This window comes from Plenodomus lingam, assembly GCF_022343315.1.
Source record: "Plenodomus lingam strain CAN1 chromosome Unknown contig_17, whole genome shotgun sequence".
In the NCBI taxonomy this organism is placed as follows: domain Eukaryota; kingdom Fungi; phylum Ascomycota; class Dothideomycetes; order Pleosporales; family Leptosphaeriaceae; genus Plenodomus; species Plenodomus lingam.
The window spans coordinates 429,936-453,306 of record NW_027093934.1 but is presented as its reverse complement, the minus strand read 5'-3'; the positions used below and the strand labels follow the sequence as shown (position 1 = coordinate 453,306).

General features: G+C 44.7%; 6 protein-coding genes across 6 annotated transcripts; 4 read left to right on the top strand and 2 right to left on the bottom strand.

Moving 5' to 3' along the window:
- Positions 1-5,989: 5,989 nt before the first annotated feature.
- IAQ61_003166 (uncharacterized protein) lies at positions 5,990-12,349 on the top strand (the record flags this gene model as incomplete). The annotated part of the gene is made up of 2 exons (XM_066095863.1): positions 5,990-6,028; positions 6,350-12,349. The coding sequence occupies 2 exons, from the start codon at positions 5,990-5,992 to the stop codon at positions 12,347-12,349; spliced, it is 6,039 nt and encodes a 2,012-aa protein (XP_065954108.1).
- A 35-nt stretch (positions 12,350-12,384) lies between these two features.
- IAQ61_003165 (uncharacterized protein) lies at positions 12,385-15,405 on the top strand (the record flags this gene model as incomplete). The annotated part of the gene is made up of 1 exon (XM_066095862.1): positions 12,385-15,405. The coding sequence occupies one exon, from the start codon at positions 12,385-12,387 to the stop codon at positions 15,403-15,405; it is 3,021 nt and encodes a 1,006-aa protein (XP_065954107.1).
- Positions 15,406-15,488: 83 nt separating this feature from the next.
- On the top strand, positions 15,489-15,740 carry IAQ61_003164 (uncharacterized protein; the record flags this gene model as incomplete). Its single annotated transcript, XM_066095861.1, has 1 exon — positions 15,489-15,740. The coding sequence occupies one exon, from the start codon at positions 15,489-15,491 to the stop codon at positions 15,738-15,740; it is 252 nt and encodes an 83-aa protein (XP_065954106.1).
- Positions 15,741-16,133: 393 nt separating this feature from the next.
- On the bottom strand, positions 16,134-16,883 carry IAQ61_003163 (uncharacterized protein; the record flags this gene model as incomplete). Its single annotated transcript, XM_003844767.1, has 1 exon — positions 16,134-16,883. One exon carries the CDS (start codon positions 16,881-16,883, stop codon positions 16,134-16,136), a length of 750 nt encoding a protein of 249 aa, XP_003844815.1.
- A 1,697-nt stretch (positions 16,884-18,580) lies between these two features.
- Positions 18,581-20,323, top strand: IAQ61_003162 (uncharacterized protein; the record flags this gene model as incomplete). Its single annotated transcript, XM_003844766.2, has 1 exon — positions 18,581-20,323. One exon carries the CDS (start codon positions 18,581-18,583, stop codon positions 20,321-20,323), a length of 1,743 nt encoding a protein of 580 aa, XP_003844814.2.
- Positions 20,324-20,729: 406 nt separating this feature from the next.
- On the bottom strand, positions 20,730-21,014 carry IAQ61_003161 (uncharacterized protein; the record flags this gene model as incomplete). The annotated part of the gene is made up of 1 exon (XM_066095860.1): positions 20,730-21,014. One exon carries the CDS (start codon positions 21,012-21,014, stop codon positions 20,730-20,732), a length of 285 nt encoding a protein of 94 aa, XP_065954105.1.
- Between the last annotated feature and the right edge of the window lie 2,357 nt (positions 21,015-23,371).

Here is a 23,371-nt window from a genome sequence, read left to right as displayed (position 1 = left end):
TAGGTCTATTCTTAAAGTGGTTTTTAGCATCCTAAGCCTTAGGGTCTACCTCTGCCTAGATCCCTTTAGTTAGGGTATAGTATCTAAATTAAATATACTAGGTAGGCTAGTTAGTTAATCTAGTAAGTAGAATATCCCCCTTTAGGATTTAGTTACTTATAGTAGAAGAGTAATAAGTAAGCTTCTACTTAAGAAATAGTATAAAGAAAGAGTAAAGCTTGCTAGCTTAGTGTCTAAGTTAAACAATACACTTAAATAGATAGGACAATCTTTAATAAGGTAAAGCGCAAACTAGGCTTATAACTATAGAAATTTAGATTACTAAGGTTAGGAATAATTTAGGAGATAGATTATTAGATTGTATCTACTACGATTGTACTTATATATATAGAGCTTTAGCTACCCTTACTAGAAGGTAAATAATTAGTAAACCTTCCTTACTAGAGCTCCTGCTTTTTATTAGGCCCTTAGTAGTAAGCTAGCAGTTAATTAGATAGTGGGTCATACAGGGGTATTGATTAGGGTTAATTGGATCAAGATGCTCCGTGATCCGGTTGATATCCCTCCTGCAACAGCTAATAATTAGGTAGCAGTATCTATACTATTACTATCTATAACTAACCCCCCTTTAGCCCCCCCTAAACTATTATTTATATTATTCTAACACCTCTATATCTCTTAGTAATAGTAGTAACGCTTACGCGTAGCGTAGGTAGGGGAAGACTTAGTTAATAAGTATAAGTAGTAGTAGTAGTAGTAGTAGGAGGAGGGTAGTGCTTTAATAGCTTACTAACACGCAGCACCCTAGGCCTAAAGAAAGTAAACGTTAGAATAGATATAAAGGGAATAAGGGAAAATTAATACTAATAATAAGAGTCTTAATACTATAGGTAGTGTGCTTAGTAGCGCTCTTAAGCTTATTAATATAAAGATTAGTTTAGGCCTAGGTCTTATTTATACGCTAGTTAATATACTAGAAGGTAATACTAGTAGTAGTAGCAAGCTATATAACATTATTATTGCTATAACTACTATATAAAGGCGTAATAGTAGACTAAAGTAGAAATACTAGAGCACTAGTAGTAGATAGAATAATAGCACTAAGCTAATACTAATTATAGGCGCGTAAGTAGGTAGTAGGGGTAAGTAGAGTAATAGCGTTATTAGTTTAAGCTCTTAATATAAGATCCTTAAAATAATAGTAGAGCTAGTAGAACTATAGTATAAACTAGTAATAGGTGCCTTTAGTAGGTTTCCCTATAAAAGTACTAAAGGTCCCCTTCTTTATAATATAAAGGCAATCCTCCTAGTAACTATAATAAAACTAAAGCTAGTTATAGAGGGCTTAGTAAATATTAGGATTATTAGTAAGGATAGCTTCTAACTAAGTATAAGTCTTATAGCTATAATAGTAGGACTTATATAAGCGCCCTAGATATAGTTAGAACTTGCTATAAAGAAAATAAAAATTAAGGGGAACTTACTACTAACTTCCTAATAGTTATACTTGCTAAAAAGATAAAGCTAGTTAATATACTAATTATAGGGAAGTAGCTTTATAAAGCTACTATTATACTCCTTATTATTTAAGTTACTAGAAATAATAAAGCTACTAAGTAGCTGTGTTTAGGGAGATGTGTGCTAAGCAAAAGTTAGTGCAGGAAATATAGGGAGAACACTAGAAGTACGCACCTTATCTTAGTAGGCCTAGCGTGGGGTCTAACTACCTTATAGTAGATCCCTACTACTAGCACTAGCAGTAGTAGATAAGGATATAATAGAGGCTAAATAGGCAGGATTAATACAGAGAAGGTAGAAAGAGGGCTAATTAGTAGGGAAAATCTATTATATTATAAAGTAAGTTTAGGAAATTTATAGTAGGGGGGGGACAGCTATATTAGAACTTTTATAGTAGGGTGCTAAAATAAGTATATAGACGCTACACGCGCGTACCACTTAATATATAGGCCTGTTATAAATTAGGAAGGAATACAAAGATATAATAATAAAACCTAAGAATATATAGAAATAAAGCCTAAAATAGATTATAGGGTACAAAGATATAACCCTAGACCCCTAGAAAGATAATTTTATAATAGTTTATAGGGAAGGTTAGGGGTATATAAAGGGCTTAGGCTTATGCCTAAGCCTAGGTCTAACACAAGATAGACTAAGTCTAACACTACTACTAAGTAAACATATTACACACCTATAAAAAGGCGCTAAGGGCTTACCTCTCCTTTAAGATACTAAATACTATTATTAACGCTTATTGTATTCTCCCTTAAGGCTAGTCTATAATATACACACGTATATAATATAACACGTTAGCACACCCTCTCTATACTTCTATTATACTAATATAGCATAACTATAGTATAATAACTTATTATTTAATAACTATATTATAGAAGTATATTAGTATAAAGATATAGCTAAAGATAATATATTATAAGTAATAGTAATAACACTAGTACACGTTATAATATAACAAGTGTATAAGTTGTATATAATAATATACCCTTTCTATCTATAATAATATATTTATAATATATTAGCTTTACTTACAACCTTATCTACTATAAACGCTGCCTTTGTTCCTAACACTATCCTATAGTTAATATAGGATTTAAGATCCTATTTACACAAAATACTAGAACTATATAGTGTCTACCTGTGGCTAAAATTAGTAAGTAATAATCTAATTATAGTGTAGGTAGCAATATATACGCCTAAAGTATTTGCCCTATAGATCTACACATTTATAGTTAGTAAGAAGGGTATTAATAACCTTAATAAGTGTATCTATAAGGCTATAGATATTGTAACAACCCTATCGTGAAGACACCTTGTGGTGTTCTAGTTAATCAGGTGCATCCCTAGCTAGGTTTAGTGTCTTGGCGCCCAAGCTGTGCAAAACCTGCGCTTCGCGCGGGTTTGGGAAAGACAAGTATTATTCTCGTGTCAATACTATACCAATAGCCATCTCTACACTATTCTATCTGGTGTGAAGCAAATACTATTGCCTACAACTAGAACCTTACAGATATATACTTTAATATAATCTAAGACTAACTATTTAGCTATATTTCTAACTCTAAGTAGACTAATATATAGGACACTATCCTTACTAAGTATCTATTTTTTAGATATTTTAATAAAGTATAGGCATTAAAATAGCTTATATAGTAGACCTAGATATATAGGAATAAGAACTAATACTCTAAACTAAAATATAAGTATATTATCTACCTCTTTAAATATACTAATCTTACTATTATAAAGGAGCTATTATATATAATTATACTATACTAGGCAATAGTATTACTACCCTAATTACTTAAACGTTTGCTATCCTATAAGGCCCTAGCCTAGGGAGGTCTATTATATATAGAGGTCTATATAGATACTAGTAGCTAATATCTAACTTTATTTATAGTAGTTTAGGTATATACTATAACTACGTAGTAGCCTAGTTAGGATTCTATAGTAATACTCCCTAATATTTAAACTAAGACTTATTATAGGCTATAAGTAAGCTAGTATTACCCTATCCTATTAAATATATATAAAGATAACGTCTACCCTAAACTAAATACACTAGTAGTATTACTAGCTTTAAAGACTAGGGTGCCTAGGATAGTAATAGTAGCGTTTTTAGGGGTTAGTATCCTAACCTAATAGTTAGTATACCCCTAGCTAGCAGTGTTAGATTATAATAAGTACTAGTATAGCTAGATATAAGACTATAAAAGCAAACCTATTTATATAGTATACTAGCCTAACTAAATAATTCTACTTTAGATACTTATAAAAATATACCTATAAAAGATAACTATAATATACTACTAGACATGTAATAACACTAACCTTATACTATTATAGACTCTCTAATAGAGACTTTAGATTCTACTCTACTAATATAGACTTGTAAGAATACACGCGTTAGGAATATAAAGGCTAGGCGCAACTATATAACTAAAGCTAAGGCTAAAGGTAATAGTAATAAGAGAAATACTTCTAGAGTATAAGGCCTAAAATTATAGTAGTCTCTAATATAAACTAGAGTATCTATTATAGATGCCCCTTATATAGATAGTAGTAGTATAGGAGAGCTAAATAATAGTAATAGTAATAATAGCGTCTAGGTTTATAGATAATTATAATATAAGAGGGTCCTAACTATATAAGTTAAATAATATATATATATAGTATTAGTATATATAAATAATATAATATAATATTACTATATATCCTATACTATATAAGCTTACTATATTATACTGCCCCTTTACTACTATATATAATATAGTATATATAATAATATATATACATACCTAACTTTAAACTAATATACTACTAAAAAAACCTATAATATATATAGTGTAAGTAACTAACTTGCCCTAGAATATTTATAATATAGAGTATAATCTTTAGTAATACTACTATACTATAATATAGGAGTGTTATTATAATAGGCGCCTTTATAGAACTTACTAACCTATTATTATAGGATATTTTAGATTATAATTTTATATACTAGGTATACTACCTAGTCTCTTAGTTATTATTATAGCGTACCTAGGTGGCAGTATGCTGCACGCCTATACCACCTAGGTATCTACTAGTACTAGTTCCCGTATAGTAACCCTACTAAATTATACCTACTATATACCCTCTATCTACACTAAATTTTCCCCCTAGGTACTATATATCTATATACTATATAATTTATAATTAGGTATATTACATAAACTATATTTAAATAGACGCTAAAGTTAATACATGTAATACTAATAATATATAAACTAAAAAGTAGTTTACCTTTATAGAATATATAGTATAGTAAACCCTATTTAGGTTTACTTCTCGTACTTAAACTACTTTGTGGTCTACTTTAGATAAATATGGCTACTGTAAACCGGTTTTGTACCGTAGTGTGACACTTGCAGCTGAAGGGAGTCTAAGAATCAATGTAGCGTTATGAGAATTTCAGTTACAGCTTCATCTGTTATAATCTTTCTCTAGAGGAAGACCATCAGACTACTGGTAGCGCCCTCGAGAGCTTTCGTCACGAAGTCGCAGGATGAGGTTCACAGCTTTCCCTTGGGATCTGGCGCATACTCACAATGGTCCCAATATCATTGTTTTGGCTGGGTCTATTTGAGCTTTTTCCGTTTTCGTTCTTTAATATTTCATTCTCATCAAGAACGGCTTTCCTGCTGTACATTTCATTTTCAAATCTTACTGTGTTGCCTCGCTGCTTGCTACTCCTAAACTCAATGCTGTATGGAATTGGATTCGACTCACGATGTCCCAACTACTCTAGCAGTGTCCGGTCGATTCTTTCCACGGCTGATCATCGATGTTGTATCCACGCGCAGGCCCTTCCAAAGGTTTTCAGAAGCCCGATCATCTGCAGTATCCGACAATGAGAACGGCCCAAATGTAGTGTGTAATGTGATCATCTTGTCCTACTCTAGGATGATGGGAGCTATCTCCGGGCGAGCACCGCCAAGAGTCACATATGACCGAGATATCCATGACCACAGCACATTCCTTACTCGACCGATGATCACAATCCACGAACAGCAAACAAATGTCAGTTCATGTTTATTCATGTTGTAGTTCTAAAAGCTGACCGAAGCCGTGACTCTCTTATTGCCTAATCTCTCGAACAGTGTATGCCTTAGTCACCGTGAATCTTGGACCTCATCACTCAGCACGTTTCACATAACTTTCACATGGGGTTTTACGAAGACACAAACACTTTCACGGTGAAAGAGATAGGTGGGCTGCACCGCCGCCGATGCTTGGCATCAAACGCGCCTCTGTCCAGCGCCTCGCCGGCAAACAAAAGTCCAATTGCTTCCTCACATTGTCCCGACATCTAAGCACCGCAGCAGCTGTTTTATACGATATTGCCATCGTTCCAACGACTTACGACCTGCTATCACCGGTGCCCGGCTTTGGGCGAAGGTGAGACGCCATGTCTTCTACAGAGCAGAGATCGTTCCTGGAACAGCTAGTAGCTCATGTTGCGTTGCCTCGCAAATTGCCCGGGAGCGAAGATCGAAATTTGTTTCGCATAGAAGGAGCGATCTCGACGCGCTTTTTGAACGCTGGCGTAAGACTTTTACACCATGTGCTACCAGATCATCTACCTCACATCAATGGACTCAGAAAATCACTTTCAGCCTGCACGACCCTCAATATCGATGGCACTGTCACACGAGTGGCTCTGTTGAGAGAATTTCATGAATTGGGAGGGCGAAAGATGCTCGTTCTATACATTGCAAATCAGAACTGCGCTGTGCTTGTTTATGTCGTCGATTCGTAAGTAATCCAGGACCATCATAAGGATCCGGCTGACAAAGATAGTGACTCTGGAGAACGCAGAGTCATTTTCGAAGCGTTCGAGACATCGGCAACATCTGAACATGTACTAGCATCACCGGCGGCTTTACTTTGGGATTTTCCTGGGTGCGCTGTTTCTGTACCATGGACGATCTTCTCGATCGGATCGTTTCAGGAAGCTTTGGCAATCTTCCTAGAGCAAGCAAGTACGGAGCGCGTTTCTAAATTCGCTGCTGTGACCCGCAAAGCATCGGCCATGATACCGGAGATCCGAAACACAAGCGATCCAGCTTTGATATCAGGGTTGCTGATGACAATATTGGAAGGCCATGGCACAGCAGAATCAGTCCCAGTGCTACGCAAGCGTGTTCGTGACAGCGTTTTATTCGATGATGCTCGGAAGCCTTGGAGAAGGTCTGCCTTCTATCTTGCAATCAGGGTTGCTGTGCAGAGATACTTGTACAGGCAGCTAGGGCCAATCATCGGAAGGGTATATTACAAAGTCTTCATCTGTATACTGCTTGAAGAGCTTTTGGAGGACGCGCTCCATCGAGTGTCTCCGGAAATAGCCCATCACTTACGACAAAAGCTGGGTCGCCGTCTTGCCAAGTTGGAGTCGGACGCCAGCTCGTCTGACTCGACGACGAAGATCACATACTCAAACCTTATGCGTGCTCTGAAAGGCAACTTCGAGGCCACGTTGAGGTCGACTGGTGCGCTTCTGAAAAACAGATGGCAGAGTTACTTACAGTCGCGCGAGCCTATGTTACCAACTCTGCGGCTACGAGCATATGATACCGAATTCCATCTATGCCTGCGAAACAGTGGCAGCAAGCTCAGATCAATGAGGGTTTCTAGCGTCAACGTATCCAGGGATCAGACCATCTCGCCTTTGACACTCTTGCTTGCGTATGAGGAGACTTTGGTCACCGCGAAGCCGTATATGCAAGCTCTTTTACTTCACATGAAGACTTATGAGCATTTGGAACGCGTAGTCGTACCTGCTAAGCGGTCAGCAGCACCTTTTGGTCTTTTGCGTCGTGTTGAGTTAGGCGAAGTCATTCATGACATCCTCACCAAGATCAGTGCGACAGATGCTGATTACCCAAACCAGAGAAGTCAAATGCTGCTTCATATGATGGAATTGTGGATCATATTAGACAAAGTCATGGTCACTGCCTACCCACTGCTTGAGGAATACCATCCAGGTTTCGATCCAGACATTCTCGACCCGATTCAACTGTTCACTGCCACAGATATGCAACGTGCGCAAGATGTGCGGGCGTATCTTACAAAGCGATATCGCTCACGATCCGGCACAGTCAGTAAGACCATATTTGATGACCCTGCAGACGACTGCTTCGCAGTGCAGTACTATGATAGATTTGACATGGGATCCGAACTTTCGGCAATGCGAGAAGAAATCGAAGAAATTACAGCCACTCTCCACGCAGCCAAGCTGGAAGAGTGGAACTTTAAGAGCCAGTGCCATGAAAAGCTGATCGAGCAGCGCAATGAGGCACGATGCATCTATGATGCTTTCAACACATGGGATGGAGGGCAAGAATACCGACATCGAAAGCCCTGTGCCTGGCATGACCTGAACGCCGAGGCGAAAAATATGAGTATCCAAATCTTTGAGGATCCACTCCCAAATTACGAGCCAGCGGTCAAGGCAGTCTTGTTCGAAATTTTATGCCCAGAAGACTTTGCAGCCTACCGAGACGCTACTTGGAAGATCCTATCTATGCTGTGTTTTGAATCGATTGATAGCCCCGATCGCGTCTCCCTCGTCCGTGAGTATTCGCAACTGCGGTCTTATACCAATAACACGGAGTGTAAAATTACACTCGGATCTTACAAGAAAGCTCATTTGGAATCGCATTATGCGACTTCTGGGTTTCCTATTCGACTGGACGATGTTTTGCGTACTTGTGGATTGAGACCAAGGTACTACGACACTCTTGGCAATGTCTGGACAGGCAGTCATGGCAAAGCCTCACTCTGGCACCACTTTCCACTGAATTTACCAGCAGAATCGCCTTACCAACGCCTTAACTTGTCATATCGCGACTGGCCTTCATCCAATACAATCCAGGCGAATCAGGTCAATTGTCCGGAAGGTCTTAGCGTCCATGAGTTCGCGGCATGGCAAGGCCTATTCGTCGGCGTCCATTCTCGATGGCCAGACCTCCTACGCGAACTAGGATCTACTAATCTCAACTTTTCTTCCACATCTACATGTGTCTTGGTACTTCGTTTAGTATCTCAGCAGGGTCCAGCAAGCACCTGTGGTGACGGCTACACCGATGTCCATGACGCGTTACTGGACGAAACTCTCTGTACGAAGCTATTTGATCAAATTCGATATAGGCTAGAGGCCATACAGCGGAACTGGCGAGAGCCTGTACAAATGAACCTTCTCATCACAATACTGCTTCGGGTTGTGGCTCTCACTCAGTCCGAAGTGATACGCAAAGTTGGTGAGGATCTTTTGGCATACGCACGACAGATCACCAACAATTGGAGAGCGGAACTGCACTCGATCGTGACAGAAGATCCGAAGCTATACCAGTCCGCAATATGGGCATCGCTGTTGTGCAAGCAGACAATGCATACTCAGAGTCCATCGCTTTCTCCAGGAAGCCTTCGCCAGTTCATCGATGCTTCTATAGCTCTGCAGTATAACCTGACCGGTGCCTTCCGATCAATGCCCCAACAAGTGCGCAGTTTGCTTGTGCAAGATATCATTTTCTCTTACGAAATGCGCCACGAATTGAAGCAGGCTATACTCACCAATACTCAAACACTTGTCGATGCAATTGATGCACTGTGGCAGATACCAAAAGACCACCAAGTTTCTACGAGACATGTAGCGGGTACGTGGTGGATTCTCGTGGAAGTGGCATCGGAGAATTATCATAACAAACACTACCTTCACTACAACTACCTTCATGGAAACCTGCTTATAAATGGCAAGGAGATGGGAACACTGCCTCTAGAAATCCGCGCCCACAAACATTACCACCGCTTGTTTGGTCATCGGAACCCTACAGTGTTTCCATCTCATCTACAGGGAATGTCGTTCACATTGTCAGATACACACAAGAACGGACACCGTGTACACTTTGGTTTTCGCAAAGGCGAATTGGTGATACGCGTGTTTTATCGCAATCGACTACTGGAGTACGTTCCTTATGAGGCATTTGGCGAAGATGATGAATCGCTTGACCTACCGAAGCCTCTGATTGAAGGTTGTTTTCACTGGATCGACGTTCACAATGGAAATGTGCAAGGTCGCTGTTCAGACCCGTGGGTCTCGCGACCAGGAGATTGGTGGTTGATTTGGCATCCATCGGGTCACTATCGGGCGATCCGGCGTCTGGGAAAAGCAGGAGAGGTCACTTTACTAGAGCCTCTAAGTGACATGGCTCAGAGTATAGCCCGAATCTTCCATTATTTTGAGCAAGCATCTCACATTGTGGTACATGCGTCGACGCAACGAGCCGGGGAAGTTGTAGCAGAACTCAAGCGATTGGAACTCATTTTCAACATCAATCGAGATGGCCTGCTGGAATCTCAACGTCTAGGCGAAATCGTCATGAAGAATCAGGACGCTGGAACTTGGTATGGGCTTAAGAGCAAAATCGTCATTCAATCCAAAGTCAATCGCCGTCAAAAGAGTATTTTGATACCGATGGGCCCTATCAAGGTCATGAAGGACCAGTACCATGTGGCAGTCGAAATTGAGATGACATCGGGTACATACCTCAAATTTGGTTTGAATGAGACTCTGGGTCGTGTGGAATGTCCGCCTGAACCGAAACTTTTGTACACTAAAGCCCTCTTTCATGCATACACATCGCATTTTGTTCCGGACAGACTCACCGGACGTACTGGGACGGAAGAGGCACTATACCTTCTCCAGACCGGATGTTATCGACCCTGGCAGCCATTGAAAGATCAGGAAATCGCAACTTTGCTACGTCTGGCAAAGCTCTCCCCTCAGCGAGGATATTACCCAAGAGATCTAAAGTGTATGGAGACCGTTGTTTGGAAGCCAGAACTCACAGTCTACATGCAAGATGACCGATATCGAGCTCTTGTTTTAAGGATTTTGCGACGGTCCTCACATCTCTCAGAATTCTATGGGGATCAACAACGTTCACAGCAAATCGATCTACCTCCTAGCAATCTCCATCTAGCTGGGAGATCACTATCCCTGTCCAACATATCCAAATCGAACATAGGCAATGATGAGCGGTACTTTTCACGCGACTCTCGGACTTCAGGGCTCAGACGTTCAAATATCATCACTTTGATCATGCAGCTTCTGTCATGGCAAGTGTTGCCATCCGAAGAAACCACGTTGTCATCACTACTCCACAACGCCCACTTCGTTGGTGGCTACGACAAATACTTTCGGAAACCCTTGTTGACTGATCAGATCGGAGTCGACATCAAGGCAGAGTGGGGTGCTCTTACCCGAAAAGCACTTGATTGCGGTAGTGAGGATCGATTTGGGCTCATCTTTCTCTTTAGTGCCATGGCTTTCTCGGAGGATGCCAACTTGGCTTTGATCCGTATGCTTATCTGCTTCGCCATAATACCAGATCTGCGGGGTCTCGATCTCCCCAAACATCCTGGATACCACCACTTTCGTCTTGATGGCGCACCGCCAGTCTCTTATCTTGTTTCTCTTTTGAAAATGAGGATGCCCTTCATGGAAACAGGGTTCAGAAATCACTCGCAACTACTCACCGCTCAGGCCACTCACGAATCAGAGATCGAGAGGATTTGTGCTCCTTTGGCCAAATCCATTCTTCGGCAGTGGCCCAATACAAGTATTAATCGCGCAGAACTTGATTTCGGTGACTCCAACCAGATAGTCATGGTCAAAGCTATTGAGGATATTGAACCGGAGTGGGAGCGCCTCACACGAAACCACGAACTTGGCCTTTATTTTGAAAAAGTTCAAGAAATCATATGGCGTCACGCGGCTAAATCACCAAACGATAATGGACTGTCAGAGCTAAAATTGACTACAGACGTCGAGCCAGAGCCTGGAATTCGTTTCCCAATGAGAGACAAGCGAGATGACGACATGTTGTTATCGGATCTTTTGCGGAACACAATGTGTCATCAGCGATCGTCCGCGATGCTATCAACACCGGTACTACCAGCAGGGTCCCACAGTAGTGCTTTGGCCACAAGGGCAATCAATATCCCAGTGCATTTCACTGGGCCCCTGAATGTCCAGCAGAGCCAACCAACTTGTCACACCACACGCAACTTCAAGTCCTCGAAGACAACCAAGACATGTTCACCAGAGATCAAAAAGCTTAGATCAATCGCAGCTGAACTCAAGAATTCGACATCGTTCATCCAATGTCGATATGCAAAGGAACTTGAGACTAGTATCACGGCTCTCGAGCAACACCTGGTGAGCAGTAATGACCAGAACCATATTGTACACCCTCGTGTCGGTCCATATGAAATAAGAGTAGCAAAAGACCGCGTATGGACAATTGCAAACAGTGTACGTGACAGCCTGCAAGCTCTATACCCACAAGCACACTGGCTTCAGCTTGTGGACCTATGGCCAAAGACAACGATTGTAGAACTCCTTTCTCAATTGCGAAGCACATCAGGAACAAATTTCGGTAACGGGACTAAGGAAGTACTTGTGGAGCTGGGAGTTGCAATTACCCAGTTGCAACGTTTCCTGCGATTACAAGACGCTCAAAAACGAGGAATAGTCCAGCAAGAACAGGCGGAGTGGACCAATGATGGTCATACTAATTGGGAAGCTCTTGAATTTCCCGATTGGCTCCTAATTGAGATCGATGGTAATCACCTACTTCGCAAGGAGCAAGTTCAGGTGGCTTTAGCGACAATGAATCCAGATTCGGGTCAAAACTCTGTGCTCCAGCTTCTGATGGGCAAGGGAAAGACATCGTGCATCTTACGTAAGTATATGGAGAGATCTTAGAGCTAAGTTGTACTGGCTAACCGACTTCTACAGCTATGGTTGCTGCCATGCTCGCCACTCAAACCGATCTCGTGCGGATCGTAGTTCCTCGGGCCCTCTTACTACAGTCTGCACAAGTTCTGCAAGCCAAGCTTGGTGGCCTAGCGAACCGTGATATTCTGCACATACCCTTCTCCCGCAAGACACCTACAGATCGGAAGTTGATGCAACTTTATGAGAAGATGCAAGCTCAGATGATGAACCGTTGCGGAGTTATGCTTGCCTTGCCGGAGCACATCCTCTCTTTCAAACTCAGCGGACTCCAGCAGCTCTGTGACAATCGATTAGAGCAAGCATCGGCTATGATCAAAATTCAGGATTGGCTCGATCAACACGCGAGGGATGTTCTCGATGAATGCGATGTCTCTCTGGCAATCAAGACTCAGCTCATCTACCCATCGGGAACTCAGAGTACTGTTGATGGCCATCCAATGCGATGGCAGGTAGCACAAATCTTGCTCCATCTCGTCAAAGATCACGTTCTCGCTGTCCAGAACCGCTATCCCCGCAGTATCGAGATCGTGAAGCGCGGTGTCGACGGGTTCCCTTTGATTTACTTCCTTCGCAAAGATGCCGAGGACTATCTTTTGGAGCTGTTGGTAACGATCATTTGCAGAGGTCAAACGCCATCTATCCTCCCCTGTGCCGAGTACCCTCTTGTGATTACAGCAGGGGTTAAGACATACATTAAAAGTCCAATGGTGTCTAATGAAACAATCTCTATGGTTGCTTCTTTCCTACAAGACAAACCCAATCAGATGAGAACAGTCAATCTTCTCAGAGGAATATTTGTTCATCGCATACTGTTAGCTACCCTGAAGAAGAGATGGAACGTTCAGTATGGTCTACATCCCACACGAGCTCCAGTCGCAGTACCTTTTCTTGCGAAGAGTGTGGCATCACCCACGGCCGAATGGGGCCACCCTGATGTCGCCATACTGCTGACATGCTTGTCGTTCTATTATCAAGGTGTCACTCGGGCGCAATTCAAGCAAGCGTTTGAACATCTGACGAAGATTGATGAGCCAAGTGTTGAATATGAGAAGTGGTTCCCCAAGGGTTTGGACATACCTAACGAGCTTGAAGATTTCACTGCCATTAACGCGGAAGACACGCGACAACTCGAAGATCTATATATTTCAGTTCGTTCGAACGCGTTCCTCGTTGACTTCTACCTGAACAACTTTGTATTTCCGAAGTATGCGAAGACATTCAAACTAAAGTTACAAGCGTCTGGCTGGAATCTGTTTCCTTCTTTGTCAATCCAAGATCGGCGTTGTCGGGTCACAGGGTTTTCAGGCACGAATGATTCTAGACATCAACTACCAGCGTTAATCAAACAAGCCGACCTTCCGCAGCTAGCTCATACTAATGCAGAAGTACCCTTCTACCTTCTGGCGCCCCGGAATTCTTCGTACGTACGCATGGTTCACTCTCCAAGTGAGAAGCGCTGGACAGAGCTTGATCTTTTATATCGACTTGCCCACTCATTTAGATACGGGCATGGTTTCTCTAGTCAGCCAGGCAGGATTAGAGTCCTGATTGACGCGGGTGCGCAGATTCTGGAACATTCGAACGAAGACTTTGCCAAAGCTTGGCTTGCGATAGATATTGAAGCCGCGGCTGCTGTCTACTTCGACGATGAGCATCGTGCTTGGGCATTATCTCGTCTCGGAAACAAGCGCGTTCCGCTATTAGCATCTCCCTTCGCCGATAACCTAGAGCTTTGTGTAGTGTACCTAGACGAGGCACACTGCCGAGGGACCGATTTGAAGCTACCTGTCAACGCGAGGGCTGCGTTGACTCTAGGTCAGAACCTCACTAAGGATGCGATGGTACAGGCTAGCATGCGCCTTCGACTGCTAGGACAGACCCAATCGATTATGTTCTTTTCCCCGCTCGAGGTACACCAAGGTATCTTGGATTGTCTACAAGAGAGCCAGGCTTACCAACCGCAATCGGCCGATGTATTGCGCTGGGTGTTCAGTCAAACCTGCGACGCGATTGAGCAGTTGGAGCCATCTTTCTTTGCCCAGACATCGCAGTACATGTTTCAGGAACAAGCAAGGGTTGACTATCCGCACTATCTTGAAGACTCTCAAGAGCGACAGGCATTTCTGGAAGCTGTTCGACTTAAAGAATCACTCTCGCTCAAACAGCTCTACGAACCTAAGCGCAACCGTGGACTCGGCCGCACAGAAAAACAATGGACAGGTTCGCTACAAGGTATTGCAGTAGAGTTAAAGCGTCGTAAGAAGCACTTCCAAGATCGCGGTACAGCTGTCCACGCCTCAGCATTGGAAGAAGTAGAAATTGAGCAGGAGCGTGAAGCTGAGCGTGAAGTGGAGATTGAAGTGGAAAACGTTCGTGAGGTCCAACAGGCCATCCACTTGACGGCATTGAAGGTCAAGGATCTGCACGAAGATGTTAAGCATTTTGCGGTATTTGGCAGACTGGTAGCAGGCAGTGATGCTTACAAACCATTATTTGCGGTCCTCGCTCAGACAGCGTTAGGACTTAAGCACGCCGTCAATGTCGCGATGAAATCGAAGCTCTGGATTTCCGCGCAGTTCACTCGGACGGTCGAAAGTTACACGCCCACCGACAATTATCTACGGGTGCCTCAGTGGGTCCTATGGAGCTCTGTCAGCCAAAATGCTCTCATTGTGAGTCCTGAGGAAGCCAGCCAACTCATCCCGCTCCTGAGGGGAAGGAAGGCACGCGGCGCAGACGTGAATGTGCACCTTATCTCTTATGCTGCTCCGGTCACTCGAAGGATGCTACACTTCAATCGCCTTGACTATCACGCAACACCTCCTTTGCCCACCGACTTTGAGGCTCCACTCTGGCTCACAGTTGAGCTGGGTATCTTCTCTGGCCGCTTGTATCTAGAGTGGCGCGAGTATCATGAGCTGCTCAGTTATCTAGGTTTAGAGAAGAATCTGTCTGCCAGTGAGGACAGAGGAACCTTCGCAAAAAAACCTCTCACATTCCGTAAGTACTTGGTTGAACCATGACAGATATTAGCTCACTAACCTGTGTTGCAGTACATGAGTGGCTCGCTCTCCGACGCAAGGGTCAAGACTTTGAACACACTCCTATGGGCTTCGTCACCACGGGCAAACCACTCACAGAAAATCACCCATTCTTCCGCTCATTCGCCGACAGTGCCGACTCCGATATCCGACATCAAGTTGCACGTCACACTTCAGCTCCCGGAGAAGAGGCAGTGGATGGGTCTGATGAGGGTGATCAGGATGACGAGGACTTCGTGCCTGTTGAAAAGCATGATGATTCTGAGGAGATTAGTGATGAGGAGGTGTTCGTCGATGCTTTGGAAACTTCAGAGTAGGCTTATGCTATCGGGCTTGGCCGTAGGAAGCTATAGTGTTGTACAACCAGACAATGAGATGGAGCCCGTTGTAGGCTCGTTTCAGGCGCCAGGCCAGTGTTTGTAGCACAAAATTCGATGAACACATGTATCGTGGCTTCGCTCATCTGCATAGCAGCTCTTCTACCCCAGTTTTCATTTATATAGATCGTGACGCAGCAGTAAACATCTTATCAGAGGGTGTAGGTTCTCATTTAAATTCGGTTTGAGAAAAAGAAAGGTCATTTTATTATAAATACTATGTGTAATACATGGACTCAACGAGCAATGAAACTAAAACGAAACGAAGTCCGGGAAACACAGCTCCTCAAAAAGGCGTTATCCATCAACCATTAAACCGTCACCAGAAGATAATCAAGGCGCATAAGGAGGTGGCGGATCCTGCTCACCCAACTGCGTCGAAACGGTCGGCGCATAGTCCGACGTCCTGCTGTCATCCCCGGAAGCCTCCCAACGGTCGCCATTTGTGTATCCGTCCACCGGGCTTGTCGCCAGCTCATACGTCAAAGGCGGAGACGTGGGTGTAGCACCAAACGCCGGCGACGACATGGAGAAGCTTGGATTGCCATACAAACTGTGCTGGGGTGCAAGTTGTAGACCCGAGACTGTTCGTCGAGGAGGGAAAGGTGGTGGATGTTCTTCGGGAAGATCCCGGGGTCGCGAGCCATTTGCAATAGGCATTCGCGATATTGTTGCGAAAGAGTCGGTCCGTTGGAGACAAGGCTGTATTATGATCTGGGGTTTGCGCTCCGGCACGGGCCGCCGAGGGATCCTGAACGATTGTGTTTGAGGAGAAGACTGGGGACGAGGCTCGTGTTGATGTCGGGTTGGAGCAGGCTGTTGACACTGCCATTGCGGCTTCTGTTGCGGCTGTGTTGTCAAGCCTTGACGTGTAGAGGTTTGTTGTGGTACTAAAGACTGCTGTTGGCGTTGTGGATGTGGATGTGAATGCCTTTCATCCCGCTTTGCGTTGTTTGCACCAGGAAATGTATTATTCCTCCATTGTTGTACATCTTGTTCGAGTTTCTCTTTCTCGTTCTTCCTCTTGTAGTGACGGTGGATGAGATAGCCACCCGCGACTAGTTCGAGGCCACCGAAGATCATGATGTTACACTGTGGTGTAGTTATGAAAGATGTTCTAGTCACTACGGAGGGTAAAGTGTTGTGTAAGACACATCAGGAAAGGAGGTTGGGGTAAGCAAGGTGACTGAGGCCATAATATTGGATTATGCTCCGCCTCAATGACAGATGCACGAGGGAGGAACCATTGGTGCCGGATCCTCCGAGCATGGTGGCGGAGTCGAAGGTTGCAAGAGCGAACATGTCCAATGGTATGACTTCGCTTAGATATCCAATCATCTACCAGCATGGCCGCACCCCTGCTCTGTGATGTTGACATCTGCCTACACTCAAGAGGAGGTGTCCTGTTCGAATACACTGTATCTTTTGAGTTTCGTCCGGATAAAGAAGGCAACTAGTATGACAGAGGTGCAGATACGGCTACACGGGACGTCTCTAATGATTCGACTACAACAACTACGGCACTCCTTCACGCTCAATAAGCATCCGATGACGTGAGAGCTCTAGCTGATCCTCACGATGCATCAAGGTGCGTTGAGATTGCAGAAACTAATCAGCTTTGCCAACAGAGACAAATTGAGCTACCGGTCTTGAATAGTAGCAATCACCTCCCCACAGGCCGGATGAAGCAAAACGAAAGGCTGTAACCCCCGACGCATCTTCATTACCCCTGCAGAGCACAGCAACAGTAGCCAAAGAGCCATCATATATTACACCTTGCATATATCGCATTTCACCCCTGGATATTCTGCCTTGGCGTATGCACTCCTATTGGCGTATGCACTCCTAATGGCACACTGACGACTTCAACTCACCCCTTTCTTCTGCATCGTAGCGTCGACAGTCTACTTCGACATGGAGAGACGTTTCCCGGGCATACCTTCACGGCAGCCGAGAACAGCCACCGTTTCCGGCACTTAGGTCTTGGTGACATATTCTCTCTAGGTGCGGGTATGGATTCACGTCGTCACGTCAATTGATTGTGCGACACACGCACATGCACACGCCGCTTTGGAGAACGGCGTATGATGCTGATACCCTGCGTTATGATACTCGCACTACATTTGGAACTCTAGCCGGTCATGTATCCAGTGAGCATAGTGGTCTTCGTAACCATGCCTTGTCTTTTCTACGTTCGATTGTCCGCGATGAGTGCCCACGACTAGCACTATGCAATGAAACTTGGTGGCATTAGAGTTTGTGCATTGGGTCACAGTTGTTTGTGATAAAGCTCAAGCCAAAGTGCTCGATTTCTTCTACATACTTACGCAAGCCAGATGCTCTTTGTTTCCCGTGCTTACTGATCTCATCGTAAGGCGAGCTGGTATCAAATTCATGTAAAACGTATTGGTTTGCCTGATCCTTGTAGTAGGCCCTCCATTGGTTTCAGCATCACGCGTGAAAAATCACGATCATCGCATGTATGACTCCCAGCCAAAATCTACTGTCTTTTTCAACATCAATCATAGTAGTGCACAACTTCGCGCCCCGTGCTTAGTCAGTGTACTCACGAGTCTGGCAAGCCAAATAATGAATCCTAGATGGCTCTTGAGAGTACAATGGCATTCCACAATCAGGCAATCATAATCCCGGACAAGAAAAGACAGCTGTGATTGCACAAGACAGGCAAACTTTTGACCTGGTCAGCCCAATGCCCGAATATAATTGTTGCGATCGCTCCACTCCAATACCCATCATAGCATACCTCAAGATTTACGGTGATGGCATCAAAACACGAAAAGCAAAGCGACGAATGGACGCGGGCGATCCTTGAAAGCAGATACAATGATCTCTTCGAAGCATACCAAGCCTTGGTGAACCCTTCAAGCAAGGAGTCTAGCCCCCTCCCGGACTCCGTAGTCGAAGACTTAGACGTCCAGATCCGAACGGATCGCGACCATGGTGAGATGGATCATGTCAAAAGACGACCTGAGGAAATGAATGAGGATCTTGCGCACAAAGTCAGAAAGCTAGAGGACGAGACTCAACAGCTCAAAAGTGTGCCCCAAAACTCACAAAGCAGGAACCAAGAGCTGGAGGAAGAGAGAGATCACCTCCAGGAAGATAACAACGATCTGGAGAATCGTAACAAACACCTCGAGGATGATATTCAAACTCAACAAAACATATTAGAAGAAGTTCTCGCTGAGAATGACAGGATGAGGGTCGAGTTGGAGGGTTATCACGAAGCACGTGATGCACCAGAGATAGAGCAGTTGGCTATCGTAATGAAGCGTAATGCGGACCTCGAGAATCAACTAAAGCAGATGGACGAAATGAGCCGACGTAGTACGCCTCCAGGTGACAATCATGACCTCTACGACTCTCCGGGGTCGCCAAATCACGCCTCGTCCCACAATAGCGAAACATACAACCCAAAGACTCTTGGTGATACCATTAAGTCAGATCAGTCTCAACTGGATACAACAGATGGCGCCGACGCCCGACTAGAATCGGATGATGATTCCAGTCAGTCCAAGCAATGGGAGGGCAAGCCCAAGGAAAATAGCCCAGAGTGCCAAAAATTGCGAAACGCCATGATGGACCAGGAACAAACAATCGAGGAATTGAAGAGTATGATTAGCAACCTTGAGGATGATCTCGATAGCACCATGAATCAAAACTGCGAATGGGAAAACGCGTGTTCGGACTGGGAAGCAAGATATGCAGGTCTTGACGCAGATTGGCGAGAGATGTACAACAATCTTAAAATGGAGTATGCAAAACCAATCAAAGCAGAAATCGATGCGAGATCCGAGGTCAAGACCGGGGAAGACCCAGAAGAAGAACTCGGCCTATGCATAGAGAAATACAAGGCCCTGGAAGAGGAAAATTCCCTGCTTAGACAGCAGATCATATCCAAAGACTCTCTCAGAGAGCAGACCCAAGATTGCACACCCATCAGCGAAACATGCGTACAGAAATGCCAAGAGTGGGAGGAGAAATACAATGACCTTGTTGCAGACTACGACGAGTTGAAGACGCAAAGGAATCCCTACGATCTAGAGTACAGGCTCGAACAAGCCCTTGCCGACAAGGAAAGTTTCGCATACGATCGCGATCACTGGCACGCGAGATACATCAGTCTTCTTGCAGACTGCTCATACGTCCAAGAGCAACACGATTCCGCTGATGTCGAATCCCCCAGCCAGGCTGAGAAGGGGAACAAGCATGTTGACGCCATCAACCCCCACAATGAGAGTGGCGATGTCCAGGAATCTTCTGACGCTGAAGATGAGGATGATGATGATAAAACATGTAGGAAGAGTTGTAAGCGATGGGAGGCCATGTTCATAGAGTTGGAAGAGAAGTACGGAAGCCTTGTGACGGAATGGACGGCGCTGAAGGCGAGAAATCTCGAGTTGTTGGATGAGAATTTGGTGTGCTGGAGGAAGCAGGGTGTGCTGGGTCAGCGGCTTGACAAGTTGGCGGATGCAGTAATCTCGTCAGTGAGGAGGGAATGAGGGGCTGGATATGGTGTTGTGGAAGATTGCAATTGATGCGGTTGCATTGGACATGGTCATGTGACTTGTGGAATGTTAAGATGCCGTCATTATTTGGCATTTAGTGCAATGTTCGATAGATTAATACATTCATTCATAAATTTGGGTTGGCGTATTCCCAGTCGCTCTTGCCCTTACTTTGCGCGAATCACGATGCCCCGCTTCGATCCAGCCTTTACCATATCACCATTGATGACTCAAACCAAACAACCCATACCCTTCTCCCCGATCCATCTCAGAAACCGAGTGTCTTCCACATACCACTCTATTACTCCTTCATTCCTCACATCCACTCATTCAACCAACCAATCTCCCTTTCTCTCACTCCTCTCATCCTCTCATCCTTCCCATCCACCATCCACCCCCCTCAAACCCTCCCATAAACCTCCGCAACATCCCTCATCCAGCAATGCAAATTCCTCCGGAACTGAGACTGCGGTTTCCCCACCTCCTCGCCTTGTCCCCCACCTAGTTGCGCGGGGTTTTGCGTCTCAGGCATTTTGCCGCGTGCCGTGGACGAAGGCTTGGGATGTAGATGTGGTAGATGGGGGAGGTGGATTTGCATGTGCGTGTGCTTGGGGAGATGGGGATGTGGCATGTGGAAGCGGTAGGAGGTGGATATTGTGTTTGGTTCGGTGGGTGTGGGCTCCATTTTTCGTGGGTGATCTTTTTTTGGTGGTTCGCGTGCTGGGTTATGTGCGCGGTTTTTTGTTTCGTTGGAGGAACTGGTATGTGTATGCGTTGTTGTGCAGGTTCAGTTGTGATCGTGAATGGGATTGGTTGGTGCTTATTCTTCACTGTAATGTTCGTTGTTGATGAGGGTAAGAGTGTGAAGTATATTTGGATTGCGCTTATATACACAGTCCGACTTTTCATTCATCATAGTGTGCCTGCGAAGATTTTCCATGTGCTCTTAGGTGGAGTCAACGTGGTGTTACTCGTACCCTGAAGTTGAGTGAGTGTGGTGATGCGTGGTGTGACATTTGCATTTATCCGAATGGCGTCAAAGTCACACCACGGAATCCAACACCAACGGACTCAATACCGTGCGAACAGATGTTGATGTCGTCCTATATCCGGGAACGACCGCATGAACTTGCGAAAATTCGAAGAAAATATCGGCATATCCCGGGTCAAAGAAGTGCACGAGGGACGCGGGTGCTGTTGCTTTAGTTACGCCTGAACAGTGTCTTTAAAGGTAGCGATGGGTCATCTGCTGTCACCCCATCAGACACCGAAAGATTGGCAGTGTTGACTAAGATTGAGAGCGGGATTACAAGAATGTGTATACCTAGTTCGATAGTCCCTGAAAAGTCGGCCACTTGATTCGAGATGCTAGGAAGCCAGCTGTTAACAAAGAGTGACCAAATGATGTACCGGCACATCATATCGAATGTCTTATTTTCCTTTGAAAATACCAAAAGATAAATCCAGCACCACCCTATAAACCCAAAAAGTCCACACCAGCCACCTCTTCCCGACGATACCAACCAACATCAGCACACAAGAACGTCCCCAAACTTCCAGTTTACACATCGCAATCAACCCACCAAATGCTTAAGCCACATCACCACCCCCCCTTCTACCCTTCTAAACCTACCTACCATTTCCCCTACAGCAAACCACAAACCCCTTCCAACCATTCTCAATATGTACACTGCATACCACTGTTTGTAAAGAAGAGGAATTCATACTGAAAAAGAAAACAATCGTGATAATCGTACTATTTACAACCACCAACAAACATCACCACCCCCCATATATCCAAGGGAACCCCACCCATCCATTCCCCAAACACATGCGCATCTAAACCCCTCCCCTCCCTCCCCCGCTCACATCCCACAATGTCACCAACATCACCAAAAAACCGCATCGTCACCCCCCACACAACCTACCACCCCCCAGTCCACTCACCCACCCCCCCAAGGAAACTAACCCGAAGCCCCCCCACCAAACCCCACACCTTCTCCAAATCAAGGCAGCGCAGTACGGAGCGTAAAATAAAATATCAAAGTGGGGACATGCAAAACGTTGTTTGGAGTGACATCTGCAAGAAAAAGAGGTGGAAGAAAGAGAGAGAGAGGGGTGTGGGGGTGAGGGCGCAGCGGTGATCCTCGCGATGTGTAGTAGTAGAGTGTACTGTAGGGTAGGGTGGGAGTGTGTTGGGTTCGATGAATAGGTATGAGTATGACGTCGTCACGAAATTCAGAGGGCGCGAAGAAGGGGGGTACAGCGCTGATATATTGAAAAGCCGGTCAGAGCTTAGTGCTACATGGCATCAGCGCAGGGGTTTTTCCTGGGGGCAGGACGGCGAGGTAAGGGTTCGGGCGGTCTGGACCGCTGATATATTATCTGCATGTATGGGCGTGGGTAGTAAGATACGAGTTGGTTCCTGCTCGAGGCTCGAGGGCGGATTTGCGTGCTGAGGGAGAGTGGGAGAAGGGAAGGGGGGATCGACTGCATGGGTGGAGGGTGGTGCTTGACTCGTGGAGCGATCTGACATGCAGAAGGCCATGGGGGGGTTTAGGTAAGAGGAAATGTTAATCAACCGTTGCGAGAAAATGCAGAACTCGCGTAAATTGCCCTACTTTTTTGTTTTCTTTGCAAGCAGATGCAGGTGGAAACGTTAGAGTATGAGTGTGTAGGTGTGTTGCAACAGACGTTTTTGGGGGGAAAACTCTTGAAGAGATAAGGACTAGGTTTTATTATATTTTCTTGATTGTTGGTAGTAGAGAAAATGAAAGACTATCGCGCAAGAAAAGAGGAGATGTGGAAGGTGAGAAGTGGAAAAAAGAAGAAGATGGTGAGATAGACTACAAGGATAGTTCGTATAGTTGCGCCTTAGAGCTTGAGATGGCAATAATAAGAGTTTTCTTCTTCTATCCAGACACAATTTCTGCGCAACGTTGATGCGCCGAGTAGAGCAATTGTACCGCTTCCAAAGACGAGCGAGGACAATTGTCAATCGTGTGTACCGGTTCCCCGAGTCCATGGAAAAAGTGTGGGTTA